Raw genomic sequence first — 18,183 nt, 5'->3', positions numbered from 1 at the left:
GACTTCAACAGTTTCCTCATTTCCCCTTCCCCCACCTCACCCTAGTTCTAAACTTCCAGCTCAGTAACTGTCCCCATAACTTGTCCGGACTTGTCCTAACTGCCTATCTCCTTTTCCACCTATCCATTCCACCCTCTCCTCCTTGACCTATCACCTTCATCCCCTCCCCCACTCACCTATTGTACTCTATGCTACTTTCTCTCCACCCCCACCCTCCTCTAGCTTATCTCTCCATGCTTCAGGCTCACTGCCTTTATTCCTGATGAAGGGCTTTTGCCCGAAACGTCGATTTCTAAGCTACTTGGATGCTGCCTGAACTGCTGTACTCTTCCAGCACCACTAATCCTGAATAATTATTCCTATACCAGGATCACTAAGCCAGATTTGATTGCTGCTACATTTGTTGTGGAACCTTACAGGTTGTAAAAATTAACTCGTCTTTCCTACAAATTCAAAGATTACACTGCAAAAGTACTGCTTTACATGCTTTGAGATATCTCGAGATCACAAAACTTACTGTTTAAAAGCAATTGCAACCACTGTCATCAATTTAAAAGACTTCACTATTAAAAAATAACATTTTCTCTTAGAGACTTGTTAATTTGTTAGATGAGTGAGGAACAGAAAAGTGCAATTAGAATGGGCATTCATTGCAGTTTGTATTGAATCAGTTTAGCTTCTGTCATTCAAAAAGAAAACACGACAGATACTGGAAATCTGAAATAAAAGCAGAACAAACTGGAAACATTTAACATGCCAGGCAGCTTCTGTGAAGAGAGCAAAGTTATTTCAAGTTGATAACCCTTTGTTGAATGAAAAGTCATTGACGTTGAGTCTTTTTCCCCCTTCAAAGACATGACCTGCGAGTAGCTTCTGCGATTGTTGAAATGTGCTACATATATATGAGAACGCAATGAAGCAAGTGGAAGACACGACACAGCTATAGTTTAAACTGCTTCAAGGCTCAAACCTTGATTCAAAAGAGCAAAGTAAAGACAATCAAGAAATCAAAGGAAAAAGAAAATATGCATTTTCATAGAATTTCACGTCCTTTACCAAGTACTGTTGAAATGCTGTCATTTGCTATAGACCTTGCACAGCAAGGTCTCTACAGCAATGGGACAACTGATCAAATGATAGTTTAGTGTTTGGTTGAAAGATAAATAATGGTCAGGAAGGATAGAACTTTCGTCCCCTTCTTTGAAGGGGGTCATGCATTATTTAAGCTAATCTGAATGGGAAACCAGAGCCTCAATTTGGTGTCAGCTGACAGACAGCGACTCCAGCTGCACAACACTCCCTGACCTTAAATGATGTGCTCAAGTCTGTGCAATGGAGTTTAAACTCAATCTTCCATAGAATAGAATATGGGGTACAAGAAAACTTGAGGTTCCATTCCATGTAAACATGCCTTAAGCTTGGATAGTGACTCTTTTCAATTCTGGAGACTTCAATGTGCTTGTGACTAAATGGCTTAAATAACGTTCGCTACATTACCTCAGGTTGGACTGCACTGGCTCAGTGCTTGAGGAAGGCTCCAGACTTATTGGAAGAATCTTGTCATTTTTATATTGATCATATCTCTGCATAAAACAGGAAAACGTAGGCAAATTTTCATTAGATCAGAATATGCACTCCAATTTACAGCAGGAAGAAACAAGGCCTGCATAAACAGTTAAAGAAAAGTACATGATACTGGCATGAAAGATCACTATTTTAGTCAAGTAGTTACCCAAGCTGCTAGTACAAACACCAATTATAATTAAATAAATTTCTCTAACTGTAAACAGAATGCTGCATTTATTTTGATCCACAAATGGCACCAGTTCTTAAAATGGTGAAACAATGAACTGCAGAATTGAATAACCGCCCACAGCAACAACTAGATTTTCAAATGTGCGATATGAGAGTATCAAAGTTATCCTGCACCTTCAGCAAAAACAACTGAAAAAGTTATCAGGGATACAACATTAGATCTCTGTCCTGTGCACATGTTCTTGGCATTTGCTCTATCCACATAATTGGAATGCATTTTATTCAGACATGTTCAGATAAAGTTGACTTTGCAACACAAGATATATGTATTGTGCATGTGTGGGGGAGGGCAAGAGCATTGATTTTGCATAAATATAACAATTCTCTAGCTAGTGGAGAAAATCCTGCTCAGGTCAAAGTGAACAGGTCACAGTACCAATTCCACCAGACAATTGGCTCAAGAATTCCACAAGAAACGCATTTCCCCTGCTAGAAAAACAACCAGGTTCTGTATTAAGCTCTCACTTTCAATTGTTATAAGAGAAGTGTATTCTCAATAGAGTGATATATTTAAATATAATTATTACATGCAATTCAATGGAGATTGTGCTCCTAAAATCATTTATACTCCTCCCACCTGTTCCTTAACTGATTTTGAAAAATACCAATGTATTAAGAAAAGATTTTTAGCGGAGTACACTAAACCTCATTATTTACCACTAGTTTTTGGGAGTAATAGCCTTTCACTATACATTTGATATTATTTGGGTAGACAAATGCAGTACAAATTGAAGTGCTGAAATGTTTCTCTAGCCCGACTCTAGAATATCGTTACTTCAGAACATTTACAAAGAAAAATATAAAGAATGCCGTTAATAGCTGATTAAAAACAATTCAATGTGTCCAACCGAAATGTACATGCTAAAGTACTGAAGCAAAAAAAGATATTATAAAGCTGGTTTAGGTAATTATCAAAATAGAAGGTGCAATTTTCAATTCAGCTGTAGGGTTCCCTTGAACAGAAAAGTTAGAAACACTGTTTAGAATCCTCAGTTTCAAAACCCCTGAAACAGCACCAGCATGTTCAATGCTTCCTCAAATGTTTTATTTGGCAGTTGTTCAAACTTGCTTTCTAGGTGGAACTTTTGAAATGTCCTGCAGCTGTTAACTGCACCTTGCCCATGCAATTTTCATGAAAATAACCAGGATCCTCAATTTACCTAAGTTACAGGTCACAATTAGAATGCTATAGAACATTCCTATTATTTGCAACAGCACTCAAAACATAAATTAGCATAGTTCAATAAATTAATCAGTCTGTATGACTGCTGCAATCAAAAATATGGAACTTGACAAAAACAACCTTTGTTAGAAATCAGATGAAAGGAACTAGATCCACTCTCACTTTCACTATTTCAAACCCAAGTTAAGAACCAGAACTTGTCAATTTGAAAATGTAATTAATTTTAGGGAAAAGAACAGCTTGCCTATTTTCTTCCTCACCACCCATAATGCAGGCTAAGACCACTGACCATCAACAGAACTCATTTTCTCACATTTCTCAGAACAATTTTAATCTAAAAACACATTGCAATAAGAGCTTGATTTCTATTACATGCTTTGGCACATGAGAGACAACAGCCTGCTGACATCAGTATAGAGCACTACTGCCATATGCAATTCATTAGTCATAACTATTGGATAGATAACCAATGCCAAAAGTCTTTGAAGCTTTGGACACAATTTGTCAGCGACTGAAATACTTCTGCTCTATCCATGAGACTGCTTGTGGTTTACAAATGTTCAAGTACCAAAAATCTTCAGAGACCAAAAATGGAAATTTTCTTAACAAAAGGCCCTAACATATTTAAACTAAACGTTCAGAAAGTAAAACACTGCCACTAGAACGACAAACTGATCTCTAGGTATGAAATTTTGCGCTTACACCAGGATTGAAGGCAAGATGTGGATTATTTAATGGTGCCAATTACAGCATTTGTTGTGCTAATTTTCTACAGCTTTAGTTCATTCAGTTGTGATAAAGCACAAAATGACTAACGTATAAAATTATAACCCTAAAGAGTAAACTCAAAGTCTGCACTTTTAAATCTGAAATCTTGCTGGAAAAAAGGGAATTTTACATTCAGGACAAAAATTCAAAAACAACATTCACCTTCACTTGTGCATGAGCCCAACGCACTACCAGTTTCTTGGAGAGTGCAAGTTTGCCATTTAAGCACTGAATGGCTCGTTCAGCTTCCTAAAAGTAACAAAATGATGAAACTAAGTTAGTGTGGAAAAATAACATTTGTTTCTTAAAAACCTCACCGATGTACAATCATCAAATAATTTAAGATTAATAGTCAGTCTTAGCTTAGTTTGCAGTACTCCTGTGTTTTAATATGAAAGTCTTGGGTTCAAGCCCCAAACAAGACGAGAGTACACAATCCAGTTTGGAATGTTTGTTCATTACAAAAGGAAGTACACCTTTCAGTTGAAATGTTAAAAAGGTGTTCTGTCTATTCTCTTGTGGATATAAAAATCCAACACAGCCTAAAGAGATGCATAGGATTACTTGTGGCTAACGTATGTCTATGAATCAACACCTAAAATAGTTAATCAATTGCCATTTGTAACTTATATGGACTGTGTCTAGCATCACATTAGTTGCTACAATTCATTCTTAATTGTGCACTTAGAGATGCTGGAGTTGTGAAAACAGCTGCAAAGATGCAAGTTCATTATTTCTAGTTAATGAAACTATATAAAAATGCTGGAAGGGTTGGCAAAAATTGGGTAGTTCGGTACATATTCGAAACCATCAATATTGTATGAGGAAGTAATTTAAGAATCAATCCAGGAATTTTTTTTGACACTGTTAAGTGTAAATCATTTTTATTTCTGAAGCTAAGAAAAATTGCATGGCAGAATAGGACAAAAAACTATTCACGACACATTTTTGTCAAACTAAAGTTTTTCCAACAACTAACATCTCAAACATGATAGCTATTAAATAATTACTCTGAACATCCAAGTAGAAGTCAAACAATTACAAACTAAACAAACAACTTCGTTTAGGTAACGAAAACAAAACAATCTCAGTAAATATTCAATGTCATAGCAGTACTTCTTGAGTACTTGCCATGCATCAAATAATGAAATCTACCTGGAAACTTGGAATTGAACATCTGCTTACGCAATCCGGACATGTGACAATTTCCAACAACCTTGTACAATTATTTGCAGAGTACTTTCAATGCAGTAACCATCAAAAGTATAGAAATAGCCCTATCGTTTGATAATGGTGAGCAGCAGACTCTGTGGCGCTGAAAAAGCGCAGGTCGGGCAGCATCCAATGAGTAGGAGAGATGTTTTGGGCAGAAGCACTTCATGCACTTCATCAGGGATGCAGGGGAAGCCTAAGGGGGCTGAGAGACGAATGTGAGGGAGCTGGGGAAAAGTAGCTGGGGAAGATAATAAAGGTTTGTTTGAGGGGGGGCGGGGGGGGGGGGGGGGGGAGGTGATGGAGAGGGGTCAGAGTGGAAAAGGAAGATGGACAGGTGGGACAGTGCCGAGTTGGAGGGTTGGATCTGGGATATGGAGGAGAGAGGGGAGATGAGGAAACTGGTATAATCAGCATCGATACTGTGTGGGTGGAGAGTCCCAAGGCAGAAGCTGAGGCGTTCTTCCTCCAGGCGTCGGGTGGCGGTCCAGGACCTGCATGTCCTTGGTGGAATGGAAGGGGGAGTTGAAGTGGTTGGCCACAGGGCAGTGGGATTGTTGGGTGCATGTGCTGGAGATGTTCTCTGAAGTGTTCCGCAAGTTGGTGTCCTGTCTCCCCAATGTAGATGGGACCACATGGAGAATAACGGACACAGTGGATGACATGTGTGGAGGTGTAGGAAAATCTCTGCTGAATGTGGAAGGATCCTTTGGGCCTTGGATGGAAGGGAGGGTGCAGGTTTTTATACCTCTTGCAGTGGCAAGGGCAAGTGCCGGGAGTGGAGGTAGGATTGTTGGGGCATGGTCTTAACGAGGGAGTCGTGGAAGGAATGGTCTCTATGGAATGCTGATGGAGGGGAAGTGGGCGGGGGGGGGTTAGAATTTGACTGAGGTGGATACATTGTATCTGTAGATTGGTGGCTAGAAGGTGAGGACTAGGGGGGCTCTGCCCTTGTTGCAGTTGGAGGGGTGCGGTTCAAGGGTGAAGTTACAAGAGGTGGAGGTAGTGGACTGGAGGGCATTGTTGACCACGTGGGAGGGGCAATTACTGTCCTTGAAATAGGCAGCCATCTGGGATGTTCTGGAGTGGAAATGCTCCTCCTGGGAGCATATGAGGCAGAGGTGGAAGAATTGGGAGTAAGGGATAGCGATTTTACAGGAGGTGAAAGTGGGGGGGGGGGTGTAGTCCAGGTAGCAAGAGAGTCAGTGGGTTTGAAGTAGATGTCTGTGATGAGTCGGTTGCTGGAAACGTAGATGGAGAGGTCCATGACAGGTTCAAGGTGTCCACGATGGTCCAGGTGAACTGGAGGTCAGGATGGAAGGTGCTAGTTAAGTTGATGAACTGTTCAACCTCCTCATGAGAGCACGAGGTGACACCAATACAGTGATCAATGTAGTGGAAGAAAAGATGGGGAATGGTGCCAGTGTAACTACGGAAGATACTGTTTCACATACCTGAAGAACAGGCATAGCTGGGGCCCATGCAGGTGCCCATGGCTACCCCTTTGGTCGGGAGGAAGTGGAACCCACTGTACTATTTGGACAACATTCACAAGTCATTTGAGGTTCAATCATTATTTAGGATGCTATTGTAACCCCTTAATTATCATAGCTTTGACAAACTGCAGGTCAAATACTAAATACACTAGCTCAATTGCTATTATGTTAACTCTATCCTGAATGGGTGCAACGAAAGATATTAAAATGCAACTCTGAAATCTCACTTAAAAGACGTGGGCTAGCTTCACCTGAAACCTATATAATGCCTATTTAGTCAATTTAATGTGATAATATTGCTAGATTTCACAGCCACCCACACTGTCAAATAATAATGTCATATGATTCCGCCAATAGCAAACCGAATTGGGAAGGGGTTTGGCTAGTACTGCAAGTTTCTCACTGAACTGTCTCAAAAATCTATTTGTTTTATTGTCTTGAGAATTAATTTGTTTTTCTTCAATTGTTTTGGGAAATTGAGAATAATTAATAAGCATTCTGCTCTAAGTCAGCAGATAACAAATCTAGTAGAAATAATCCTTATTAGATCACCAACATTACTAAACTGCAAATGCTTACAAGATGCCAAAGAATGAGTTTTAAAAATTTAAATATTGGAAAAATAGCTGTACAAACAAACCAGGAGCCAGGATTTTTATGGTCTAGAATTCATAGACCAGCAGCTAGTAATTTCACAAAATTAAAAATGGAAGAACTTGTCAATATATTTGTATGAAGAGAATCATCAGACAGGAGTGTGAAGATTCAAGGTTTGCATGCTTATTGTAAGAGCAGATATAAATGAGCAAATTCATTGTCTCAGTTTTTACAATGGAGGTAGATACTGAAATTCAAACATTGGTGATTATTTAAAAAGAGATGTTTGTTACACAGTTACTTAACTCAAGTTACTGGGATCTTTGCATACACTCATTGGGAAATAAGAATCTGGCTATATTATAATTTTCCAGAATACTTAGGAATGATTAAATTGTGCCAAAGTTAGCAAAAACAAAATATAAGGAAGTTACAGAGCAGTTAATCTCACATCGGTTATTAATAAACTATTCAACTGTACACATTACAAAGCTCACAATGGAACCAGAGTTATGGCATTTCAGCACAGATGCAAAAACAAAAAGCAAGTTGCATTTGACTAGCCTCACAATGAATTGAATAAATACCAGTGGAGGAATGGAAGCTGAAATGGATTTTCAAAAACATTTGGAAAAGGTAAAAAGTTGACACTCAAGATAGAATTAAAGGGAATGTAGCAACACAGAAGTTGTTGGAGGGTATAAGCAAATGATTTGAAAGATGTGGCAAATAATATTCTCTATGGTTCTGGTTTGGGTGACGATCTTACATAATACATCCATAAATGATGTAGACGCAGGCTTTGATAGAACAATACGATGATTTGCTAATGATACCAAATTGTACCGTTGATGACAATGAGTTTTTGACCACAGACCTGATATTACCAAGTTCACTTCTTCCCATTTCTGTAACATCACAGAACTCTGCCCAATACTTTAGATGTACAGCTGATAACTTTTTTCATGCCTTAATTAGCTCTAGACAACTATTCCAATACTGTTGGCTCACTCCACATTCTGAATCCTCTAAACTGGAGGTCATCTAAAATTCTGCCGCCCGTACACTGTTCACCAGAACCCAGTACTCACTAACCTAAACTGGTTCCCAGTAAGCAATGTCGCCATTTTAAAATTTTTTAAAGTAATGCCTGGCTAACCCACTCTAACCTATGTAATCTTTTTTAGCATTACAATGCTCAAAAAGGTATCGACACTCAGTCTCTCCTGGTCTCATGAATTTTTGATTTTAAACACTTCTAAACATAACCCCAGGTGAACTGCCAAAGACTTCAATCTTTGGAATTCCCTCTTTGAATCAGTCCAATTGCTTGTGCCTTTCCTTCAAGATGCTTCTTGACGATACTTGTTCATCTGTCCCATAGTCCCTTATGTGGCTCAATGCCAAATTTTAATCTCTTCCAAATCTCTTACAATGTTAAGGCAGCACATAAATACAAGTTTTGATTATTTCTGGTTGCAAAAAGCTCTAGCAGGACATTGACAGATTAGTTAGCTATAAAAAGGTCAGAGACTGGGCAGATGCAGTTCAATGTAGAAAAAAATATATATTTGGGAAGAATAAGGCAAGGAAATGCAGACTTCAAGATTCTAAGATGTTAAATGGAACAGAGAAATCTTATTTTGGGACAATCATTCTTAAAAAGATGGATATAGAGCCAAAGTGGATAAGCAAATCCTTGGTATGTCTATAAATACAGAATACAAGAGAAAGGAGGATAGCTCTTGTGCTGCAGTGATAATGTCTAAGCCAGGAGCTCCAGGTTCAAGTCTCACTTGATAACATCTCTGAACACCAAGCTTAGAAATATCTACAAAAGGATAAAAGGAGTAGTATTGGAACTACAGGACCACAATTTGAGATTACTGTGTAATTCTGAGCTCCCTCAAAAAGAAAAAGGTACATTGTAGATTTGTTATAATATCATGAAGAACAAGCTGGTAGACAGACTTGACAAGTTAGATATTTTCACTAATGCTGAAAAGAGCAAGGTACCACCCAATAAAGAACTTCAGAATTATAAAAGGTTAAGCTAAAGATAAAAATTGATAGATCATTTCTATAGGGGTAGTGACAGTTAATAAGTGGGCAGAAATTAAAAGGAGGTGGGAAAGCATATCTTATTTAAGACTGTGGTTATATGTTGAATGCACTGCTGCAGACCATTGGTGAAACGAAGTTTAGCAATTTTCTTATAAGTAGGAATTAAGTAATTACTTGAAAAAATATAATGGGAGGGGAAAAAATATGGAGAGAAAGGAGGTGCTCGAGATGACAATACTAACACAAGCTTCAACCAAATGGCCTGTTTCTGGACCCGGACATTTTATGATTTTTTGAAAACAGGGTAATATACAATTATGATTAGTCAAATACCATTTTAAAATGCTTTATTAACTAATTGACCTTAATTGACACAACCAACATGGATGATTACTGGAATGAGAAATATATTCAAGCAGAATTAACTCTTGCTTGCTTTCTTTAGAATAGGGGCTTCTTGGTGACAATTTTATTCTTTAAGAATACTGAAGATGACTGACATAATTAAAGTCTCCTTAAAAATGTGGGCTAAGCAACATGAAGTAAATTTTCACATAAAATGCTAGGAAGTAACTGGTCCAATAGATTTCCCAGGAAGGCCACCAAGACAAAGAATAATTGAGTGAATGAGTATCTAAAAACATTTCCGAATACAGCTCAAGAAATGTGACAAGGTTGATTGGATTTCGATCCTATGAAAAAGGCAAAAGTTATTGGGCTGAATTGATGCTAAAGAGAATATAACTTAACACCTGCAGACATTTGTATAGGAGGTCAGACCCACATACCTCACCTTAAAATGCTGGGATCTACTCCAGCACTACACAACCTATGTTGTGTATCTCACTCAGGGCTAATTTCAGGTCTAGAAAGCAAAGAATTAGCCCGTCATAATTAATAAGTCTCACTTTAACATCATTATAAATATAAATCAGCATTCAAAATGAGGTTGGTTGTCCTTCACAGTCAAAGCTGTTTCTGATTTGAGGGTTCTCTTTCTTTGTAGAAAAGTGCTAACAACACCTTATTAGTATGTAAGAGGAAGTGAAGTCAATAAAATAAAATACCTGAGGGAGGTCACCAAGTATTAAGGTCTGTACAGTTGACTGGTAAACAGACTGGTTCAGGAGTTTTTCCTCATGGTAGCAACAAAGGAAAATAACCTTTGCAACAAACATGTTCAAATATATGAAGCCTTCTCCAAACTAATGGTTTATAGAATTTCCAAAGATATATTAGTTATTTGTGAAAGTAGAAATTCATATACACTGAATTTTGTATTATATCAAACTCAACTTTCAATTCTAAGAATTAAGCTAAAAACGGTTGCCCATGATAATATTCAGTGCAGTTTGAAATAAATTAAGTGCTATTAAAATTAAGTGCTATTATAAGTGTCTCTGGCTAGAACACCACAAAAGTTGTGTAATATAAATATTAAAAATTAGTCTGAAATATTATCTAAATTTAACATACAAAACCTTGGTAATTTATTAATTAGTCCCCTTTATGACAGTATGGATATGCTTCTGAAGCAGAGACTGTGTCAGAAGGCCTTACCTGTCATCTTGTGGGTTGCGCTCAAAAGTATCAAATTTGATTTCCAAAAATGAACCTTTACATTTTAATTTAAGTCAATAGGTATGTGGCACTGGCACACACCTCCATATATAAAGTGAGACCTATTAATTAACTAGCCAATACACCAAGCCTTTTCCAACTGGACTAAGTTTTCATGACGAGGGTAATTGACAAAGTTGTCGACAAATAATTTGTATATGGTGGGATCAATAAAAGTTATAAAGCGAAGTGTGAAGTTTGAAGGTAATAGGATTGCAAGCTATTGGAAGGACTAGGAATCTAAGTAGTAGATGGAAAAGACAGCTGTGATAATAAAAGGGACTAAAGAATGCTGCAAGAAAATGGACAGATGGGAAATTAAAATGACACTAATTGTGATGGATAAAATAATTACTACTGTTTTATGATGCACAAAGCAGTTATTTGAAAACATTTTTGCTTCCTTGTTAAATAAAATTGAAATAGTTTTTGTATTGGGGTTGGACATAAGTGCTGTCAAGTCAAGTACAGACAATAGCATTACTATCCAGAGTTATTTAATTCCAAGTAAGTAGAACCAATATAAATACTACATTTAAGAGCTTTGATTTAATTTTTAATGGCCCAAAAGGAATAAACACCTTTGAAAAAATACCTACCTCTTTTGTCTCAAAGTTGACAAAGCAGTAGCCTCTAGGTTGCCCCTCAAGCGGACCAGATTTGTGAAAAAGGAAGTCAAATTGCTTCACTTTTCCAAATTTCTGGAGTAGCTTTAGAAGGTTGTATCTGAAAGAGATGAAAATACTGTTAACACCACTTTGGCTGCTGATTAAGATTTGAATATTAACAAATTTGAAAGAAACCTGCAGACATACACTATTTTAAATGGTAGCCTAAACTGTAAATGCAAATAGATTTTCAAAAAAATGGAGGGTTCTGTTTAAAGCTTTGCTCCCATTCCAAGCTGAAATGTTTTTCTAGGTTCACTAAACACTAACATACAGGAACCTGGGATCAAAACATCAGTAGCATTGTTGAAATCTCTCATGCAACAGAAGAAAAACAAGTTTAATTCACTCAACCACGGATAAACATTTGAGCAGGGTACAGAAGCAGCATAAAAAAGTGAGGCTGTCACAGGAGGGCATATTTAGTTGTAGAAATGATCAAGTGTAAAACAGAAATTTTTTATTTTGTCAAACAAAAAAGGGAATACATAACAAGGGTAACATGGCTGGGAAAAGCATACTTGGGGAATAAATTTAATTTTCTCCTGCCTGCAAATTGTCAATAAAACTATTAACAAATACTCTCACATGTAATCTCTTTCTGCCATTTTTCTTTCCCTTCAATTTATTTGGAGCTTTCTTTAAAAAAAAAAGAAATTTTGGTTTTTCTATGTGTCATCAGGACGATTTTTAAAAACACATTCTCTGGTTGACCCACCCCCGACAAAATATGTTCATACAATACATTATTAAACAAGTCTGGTTAGATAGGTGCTATTTTGAGGGTAATAAACCTCTCCACTAATACAGATAGTCTGCACAATCATGAAACAGCAGTACCCAAAAGTTGACACCGTGGGCGGCACGGTGGCACAGTGGTTAGCGCTGCTGCCTCACAGCGCCAGAGACCCGGGTTCAATTCCCGCCTCAGGCGACTGACTGTGTGGAGTTTGCACGTTCTCCCCGTGTCTGCGCGGGTTTCCTCCGGGTGCTCCGGTTTCCTCCCACATTCCAAAGATGTGCAGGTCAGGTGAATTGGCCATGCTAAATTGCCCGTAGTGTTAGGTAAGTGGTAGATGTAGATGTAGGGGTATGGGTGGGTTATGCTTCGGCGGGGCGGTGTGGACTTGTTGGGCCGAAGGGCCTGTTTCCACACTGTAAGTAATCTAATCTAATCTAATCTACTCTACCTTTCAGGAGAGATTTACAGAAGGGAAAAAGCAGACTTACAAATCTTTCTGGAAAATAAAGCTTCTGTTTTGAAGGCATGGTCAACAAGCAGCAATGGATTCAACAGCTGCAAACAACTTGTCAATCAAGCAAGCTATTTCCATCTAATTCACTGCCAATTTTCAAAAACATTTATCAGTGCCTCCAATTTTAAAGAGCTATTGTAGTAAATATGAACCCCCCTCTTTTCATTGAAACAATAGACGTCAACTTTCTATAAGCTTTCAGAATCACAATGGGAAAGCCTTAACTGGGAAGTTGATAACGGATCTATCTTGAAAGCTAGTAGTGAGAAACAAAATGCAGCCAAACATCACTACTCTTTATTTCACTCTGGCAAACAGAGCCAAATGTCAATGGAAGTAATTTTTGTTGTTCTACCTTTGTTCTTAGCATACAAAATTGAGTTTAGAATCAAAACAGATTAACTTGACTTCAATAGTTTATTAACAGGTTCTCTTATTTGTCCTTCAACAGTAACCTTCACTTGCAGGGGGACTCACCTTCCCAGACACCATTCACTGAGATTGAATATATATAAAGTTTTCACCAAGAGGGTTTAAAAAAATTGCAGGGAATGCACAACACAATAGAGATGTGGATTTTAAGAGTTACAGAAATAGAACAAAGTTTATACACATTTATGGTTTGTGGTATTTTAACTATAATAAAATACAGAAGTATTATATGCACAGGAGAGGTAAGGGGTTGGGCTGAAAGAAAGGTCATATTCTGAGACAGTCGGGCATGCAGAAAACCAAAGGGAAATCAAAAACCACAGAAAAGGAGTGAAAGCATGACATTGATTTAAAAATACGAAATAGAGAGTGTAGACAAGTGTTCATAATACCCTGTACAGATCAGCCTCAGTTATTCGAACATCAATTATCAGAATTGATAATGCACCAAAAACCAAAAGGTAAAATCTTAGATATAAAATCTTGGTGCACTAGAAAGCTTGAGCAGATGGTGATTGTATTTGGTTTATACTAAATACTACAATTGTGTTGTGAGGATATGCTTTATTGCAGCAGATCTTTAAATCCTCACATTGATACTTCGATAATAATCCACGTGAAAATATTTCCTGGGCACACCTGTTGCAATTTTTAAGTTTTCTTTTTAAACTCTATCCAATTTAGGAAACCACAATTCTAGCTCAGTCTGGTCCAAGGAGACCACGCTGCTGCTTGCCAGTGTTGGATAACCCGGAAGAGGTTGAGATTTATTTTGGAACCTTCCTGGTTCAGGTGGATCAGATCGCTATGACAATTACTGTATCCAATGAACCTTCACGGAGTAACTCAAGCTGACACTTTGAAAATTCTTAAAATGAAATTTAAAAATTAAACAGCTTTTTAAGAATGTATTTAGTTGCAAAGGGCAGCAAAAAAAGTAGTCACACTTGTTTCTTGTGAATAAGAAAAGTTCCAGTATGTACTTGAGAATGCCAACATTCTTTATGGTGTAGCCAACAGCATTCAAAAACAAAAGCAGAAATGAAAAACACTTTATAAATTGGCATATAGAGGAAACCTAGTGAAAATCCAGATGCATAGCATTATGAAAAAATGCAGTTAACAGAAAGAGGTAGTTATAAGGAATAAAGCAGAGAGCAGGGTGGAGCTATAAATGAATATTTTCCAGACTTGCAGGATGTGGGTAGCAATAAGCCACATTATGTGTGTAGGCCTTCTTTTGCTTTCCATTTATAAATTATGAATTAATACATTGCTTTGACATGGACACAGAATAACAATTTGCTGATTAAGGCCATTGTAAATCAAAGAAGAATGGAAGGAGTCACAGGAGAAAACAGTTTAATAGAGTGAAAAGTAATAGATGTCGCTCATTGCATAAAAATGCAGTAAAAGTTTAAAAACAAATGGCAAAATTATAAGTCGGGGGGAATTGCAGAAACAGAAATCTTGGCATGCAGTCAATTAGGAATTTAAAAGCTACCTGAAAATAACATGAAATGCACACAGAATTATACACAGATATATTTCGCACAAGTGCATACACACAGAGGTGGCATGGTGACTCAGTGGTTAGCACTGCTGTCATAGTGTCATGGACCCAGGTTCGATTTCAGCCTTGGGTGACTCCCTGTGGGGATTGTGCATACTCTCCTCCTGCCTGCATGGATTCTTCCCACAGTCCAAGATGTGCAGGTTAGGTGGATTGGCCATGCTAGATTGCTCAAAGTGTTGAGGGATGTGCAGATTAGGTGAATTAGCCATGGGAAATGTGGGGTTATGGAGGTGTGCAGTCCAAAGATGTGCAGGTCAGGTGAATTGGCCATACTAAATTGCCCGTAGTGTTAGGTAAGGGGTAAATATAGGGCTATGGGTGGATTGCGCTTCGGTGGGTCGGTGTGGACTTGTTGGGCTGAAGGGCCTGTTTCCACACTGTACTGTAATCTAATCTAATCTAATCCATACAGTGAGGACTAGGTCTGTGTGCAATGCCCTTCCAATGGGCCAAGGAGCCTCATTCCACACAGGTATATTTAATAATAACAGTAAGCTTGTGACATTGCTGAGTTTGTGTAAAACTTCAATTTGACTCAAACTATAATTGTTTTGGAGATCTTGAAAGAAGGATATTACAGAAACAAAGGATGCAAGGCAGATTCCTTTTGTAAATAATCAATGCAAGTGAATCTATGATGAAGATAGGCTTCCCCCTCAAATGAGCAGAACAAAATTGGGGAAACTACTGGGAGGTTTTGAACTTTTAACATTTGAAATATTGAGATATTAAGATTTTTTCCCACTGGAAAACAAAGCAGAAGGGTAATGTCAAATATTGTAGATAGCCTAACCCATTCAGCAGGGAAAAAGAGAGCTTAAAAGCCTGATGAATTTATCATGGATAGCATATATGGACTAAATGTTGGGACTGCACATCACAATAAGTTACTCTGCAGGACTAAAAGTAGGAGTCAGTGAGAAATGGTTAGAATAGGTTAAGAACTCACTCCATCCACATAAGCAAAAAGTTTTCATGAATAGTATGGATTTCTTTACAGGCCAGTTCCAAATGCCACTGCATAAACCCATGGTAGGGTGATTGCAGAGTATGGTCTGTATGGAGGTGTGGATGCACAGAGAGTGTGACAAAGTCTGGCAGATAGTATTTAAAGGGCAATGTTAAGCATGTGGGAAGGACCAACATAAATATATTTGTACTTTATGTGGAACAGACAGATAGATTGGCCTTGGAGCTCCTAATTCTTTTGAAGTCAGGTCGAATATTGAAAAACCATAGCTAAAGCAAATAGAGTATAAAGCTGAAATAAAAAACAAACTGGAGAAACTCAGCAGGTCTGATAGCATCTGTAGAGAGAAAACAGTCAAATTTTGGCTCCAGCGAATCATCAAAAGGCAGGACTATTTAATATTTAACAAAGCAAACCATTTTGTACTTACATAAACCTTGGCTAGAATACCTTTAGACATTTGGACATATTGGTGGTAATTTGAGGCTTTGGAAAAAGTTCAGTGAAGAATCCAAATGCTTATTATATTTTCTCAATGCAGACTTTAACAGTGACAGCAGTCACAATTAACATGCTCCCAGCTGCCCAGAAAGGAGTGGCAATGCGTAGTACTCTGGCTAAGTTTGTCTTCTATTTCCTGATAACTGATGTGAACGTGAGTCATAACAGCAGCCTTCCCCATTCTCCTCTTTCCTCTTCCTCTTGTTTTCCACCTGGCACTATTGCAACTATTCAAACTTTTTACCATTACAGTCAAGGTTTCTTTCAAAACAATAATATCTCAAACACTGAATGCAATAAAACAGCAGTCAACCACATACGCTAAAATCATTAGAGTGATTATACCCTGAGGAATAATGCTAGCTTATTCTGACATAGCCCCTCAACAGAGCATTAAAATTATGAAAGCTGAGACTTAGCTTAAACAGCAACTTAAATCACCTCTACAAATTCAACTTCAGTGCCATAATCTAATAAAGATTTCCAAATTAAACATTAGCTCTTTCGGAACTTGAGCAATAATCCTACACCAAACAAAGCAAGTTTTTCCAATTTATTTAGAAAAAAAGTGTTGAATTACTATATTATATTCTTGACAACTCTACTAAACACCTGTAGGAAAACAAACATTTGCAATACAGATTTATTAAGAAGGTGGAGAGAGATTAATTAATTAAGTTATTAATAATTAAGTTATCCATTAACCACACAGTTTGCTTTAACCACAACTACTGATACTATTATTATAGTATGATCAGATCTACCTCAATATTCTAAAGACCATGTTTTAGAACAGCTTCCAAATCCCAACAGCAAACATTGAGCCTGCAGAGCTGACAATCAAAATTTGCACAACTTACCTAATAAAAATACAACTTACGTTTCTCACTTTTTTAAAAAACACCAGAATATTTTTCAGGTTCAGCAGGCTACAACTGCAGTTAAGCACTCACCCCTTTGCTGGCTTAATAGTTGGGCAATTCAATTCTGAAGGCAAACAGAAATGCTGTGGGGACAGTTTCCCAGCTTACTGATAATATCACACATCCTCACAGGATTAATTTTCTAAGGATTAGAATATTAGACGGTAGCTCAGAAGATAAAATCCTCAAATGCTTTGTTTTTAAACAAATGAAAAAGGCAGGTTAACAGCAATGAAACATTACACAAATTAAATCCAATATAAATTGGACCATATATTGCCTTTGAATATTAATGATAAAATGTGTTTTATCGCTGACTGTTCAGAATCTTCTGATCCCACTCACTGCTGGTTTAAATCAAATTAGAAATGGTTTAAATAACAAAGACATGGGAATTTAAACATGTATAGAGGAACCTCGATTATCTGGGATCCAATTATCTGAATTTTGGATTATCCGGCAAGATCACAATGCCCCGCTGCTTGGCTAAACTGTTATCTGGTATTTGATTATCTGTAATTTGATTAACTGAACAAAATACTCCCCCGCCCGTGTCCTTTGGATAATCGAGGTTCCTCTATGTACCTCTCACTGAAATATGGCTGTCAACCACCGTCAAATAAAACCCTCAAGATGCTTGTATTTGAATGAGGTTGCAACGCCGTCCAATATCCCAATCAGAAAAAGCAAACATCCTGCTACTATTGCGTATTAAAATAAGTTGGACAATTTATCTTCAATGTCTTAATTATGACAACAGCCAGAATATAACCAGCAATGTTAAACAATTTTTTATGTTACTATAGCACTGAATTCACTATAGAAACTTTGTGATGTGCTCTGCTCAGACAACTGCTTGCAGCTTGATTGCAATGAAAAGTGCATGAGCGGAGATGTATTTTGTCTTGATATCCTGCACTCAGACAATATTCTTAACATCCACACAAAACTTATATATTCCTGTAACCTGCTTCTTTAAGAAGAAACAGCATTCGTACTGTTTGAATAGTCACCAGTAGGAACACTGGCCTGGATAAATTGATGGCCAGATAGTTGCCGTTGTACAGACTGAAGTTCTAGCCCAGATTCTGGAGAATGCCAG

General features: G+C 37.5%; 1 protein-coding gene across 4 annotated transcripts in view; it reads right to left on the bottom strand.

Moving 5' to 3' along the window:
• rbm18 (RNA binding motif protein 18) overlaps positions 1 to 18,183 on the bottom strand; it is a 41,047-nt gene that overhangs the window by 10,392 nt on the left and 12,472 nt on the right. For all 4 annotated transcript variants that reach the window (XM_072566364.1, XM_072566365.1, XM_072566366.1 and 1 more), the window contains exons 3-5: positions 11,355 to 11,481; positions 3,929 to 4,015; positions 1,498 to 1,583 (exon numbers count right to left, since the gene is read on the bottom strand). In XM_072566364.1, the coding sequence (XP_072422465.1) occupies positions 1,498 to 1,583; positions 3,929 to 4,015; positions 11,355 to 11,481 (300 nt within the window). The remainder of the gene's footprint in view (positions 1 to 1,497; positions 1,584 to 3,928; positions 4,016 to 11,354; positions 11,482 to 18,183) is intronic.

Source organism: Chiloscyllium punctatum, chromosome 49 (genome assembly GCF_047496795.1).
Source record: "Chiloscyllium punctatum isolate Juve2018m chromosome 49, sChiPun1.3, whole genome shotgun sequence".
NCBI lineage: Eukaryota > Metazoa > Chordata > Chondrichthyes > Orectolobiformes > Hemiscylliidae > Chiloscyllium > Chiloscyllium punctatum.
The sequence above is the reverse complement of the archived record's forward strand: the minus strand, read 5'-3'. Positions and strand labels throughout refer to the sequence as shown.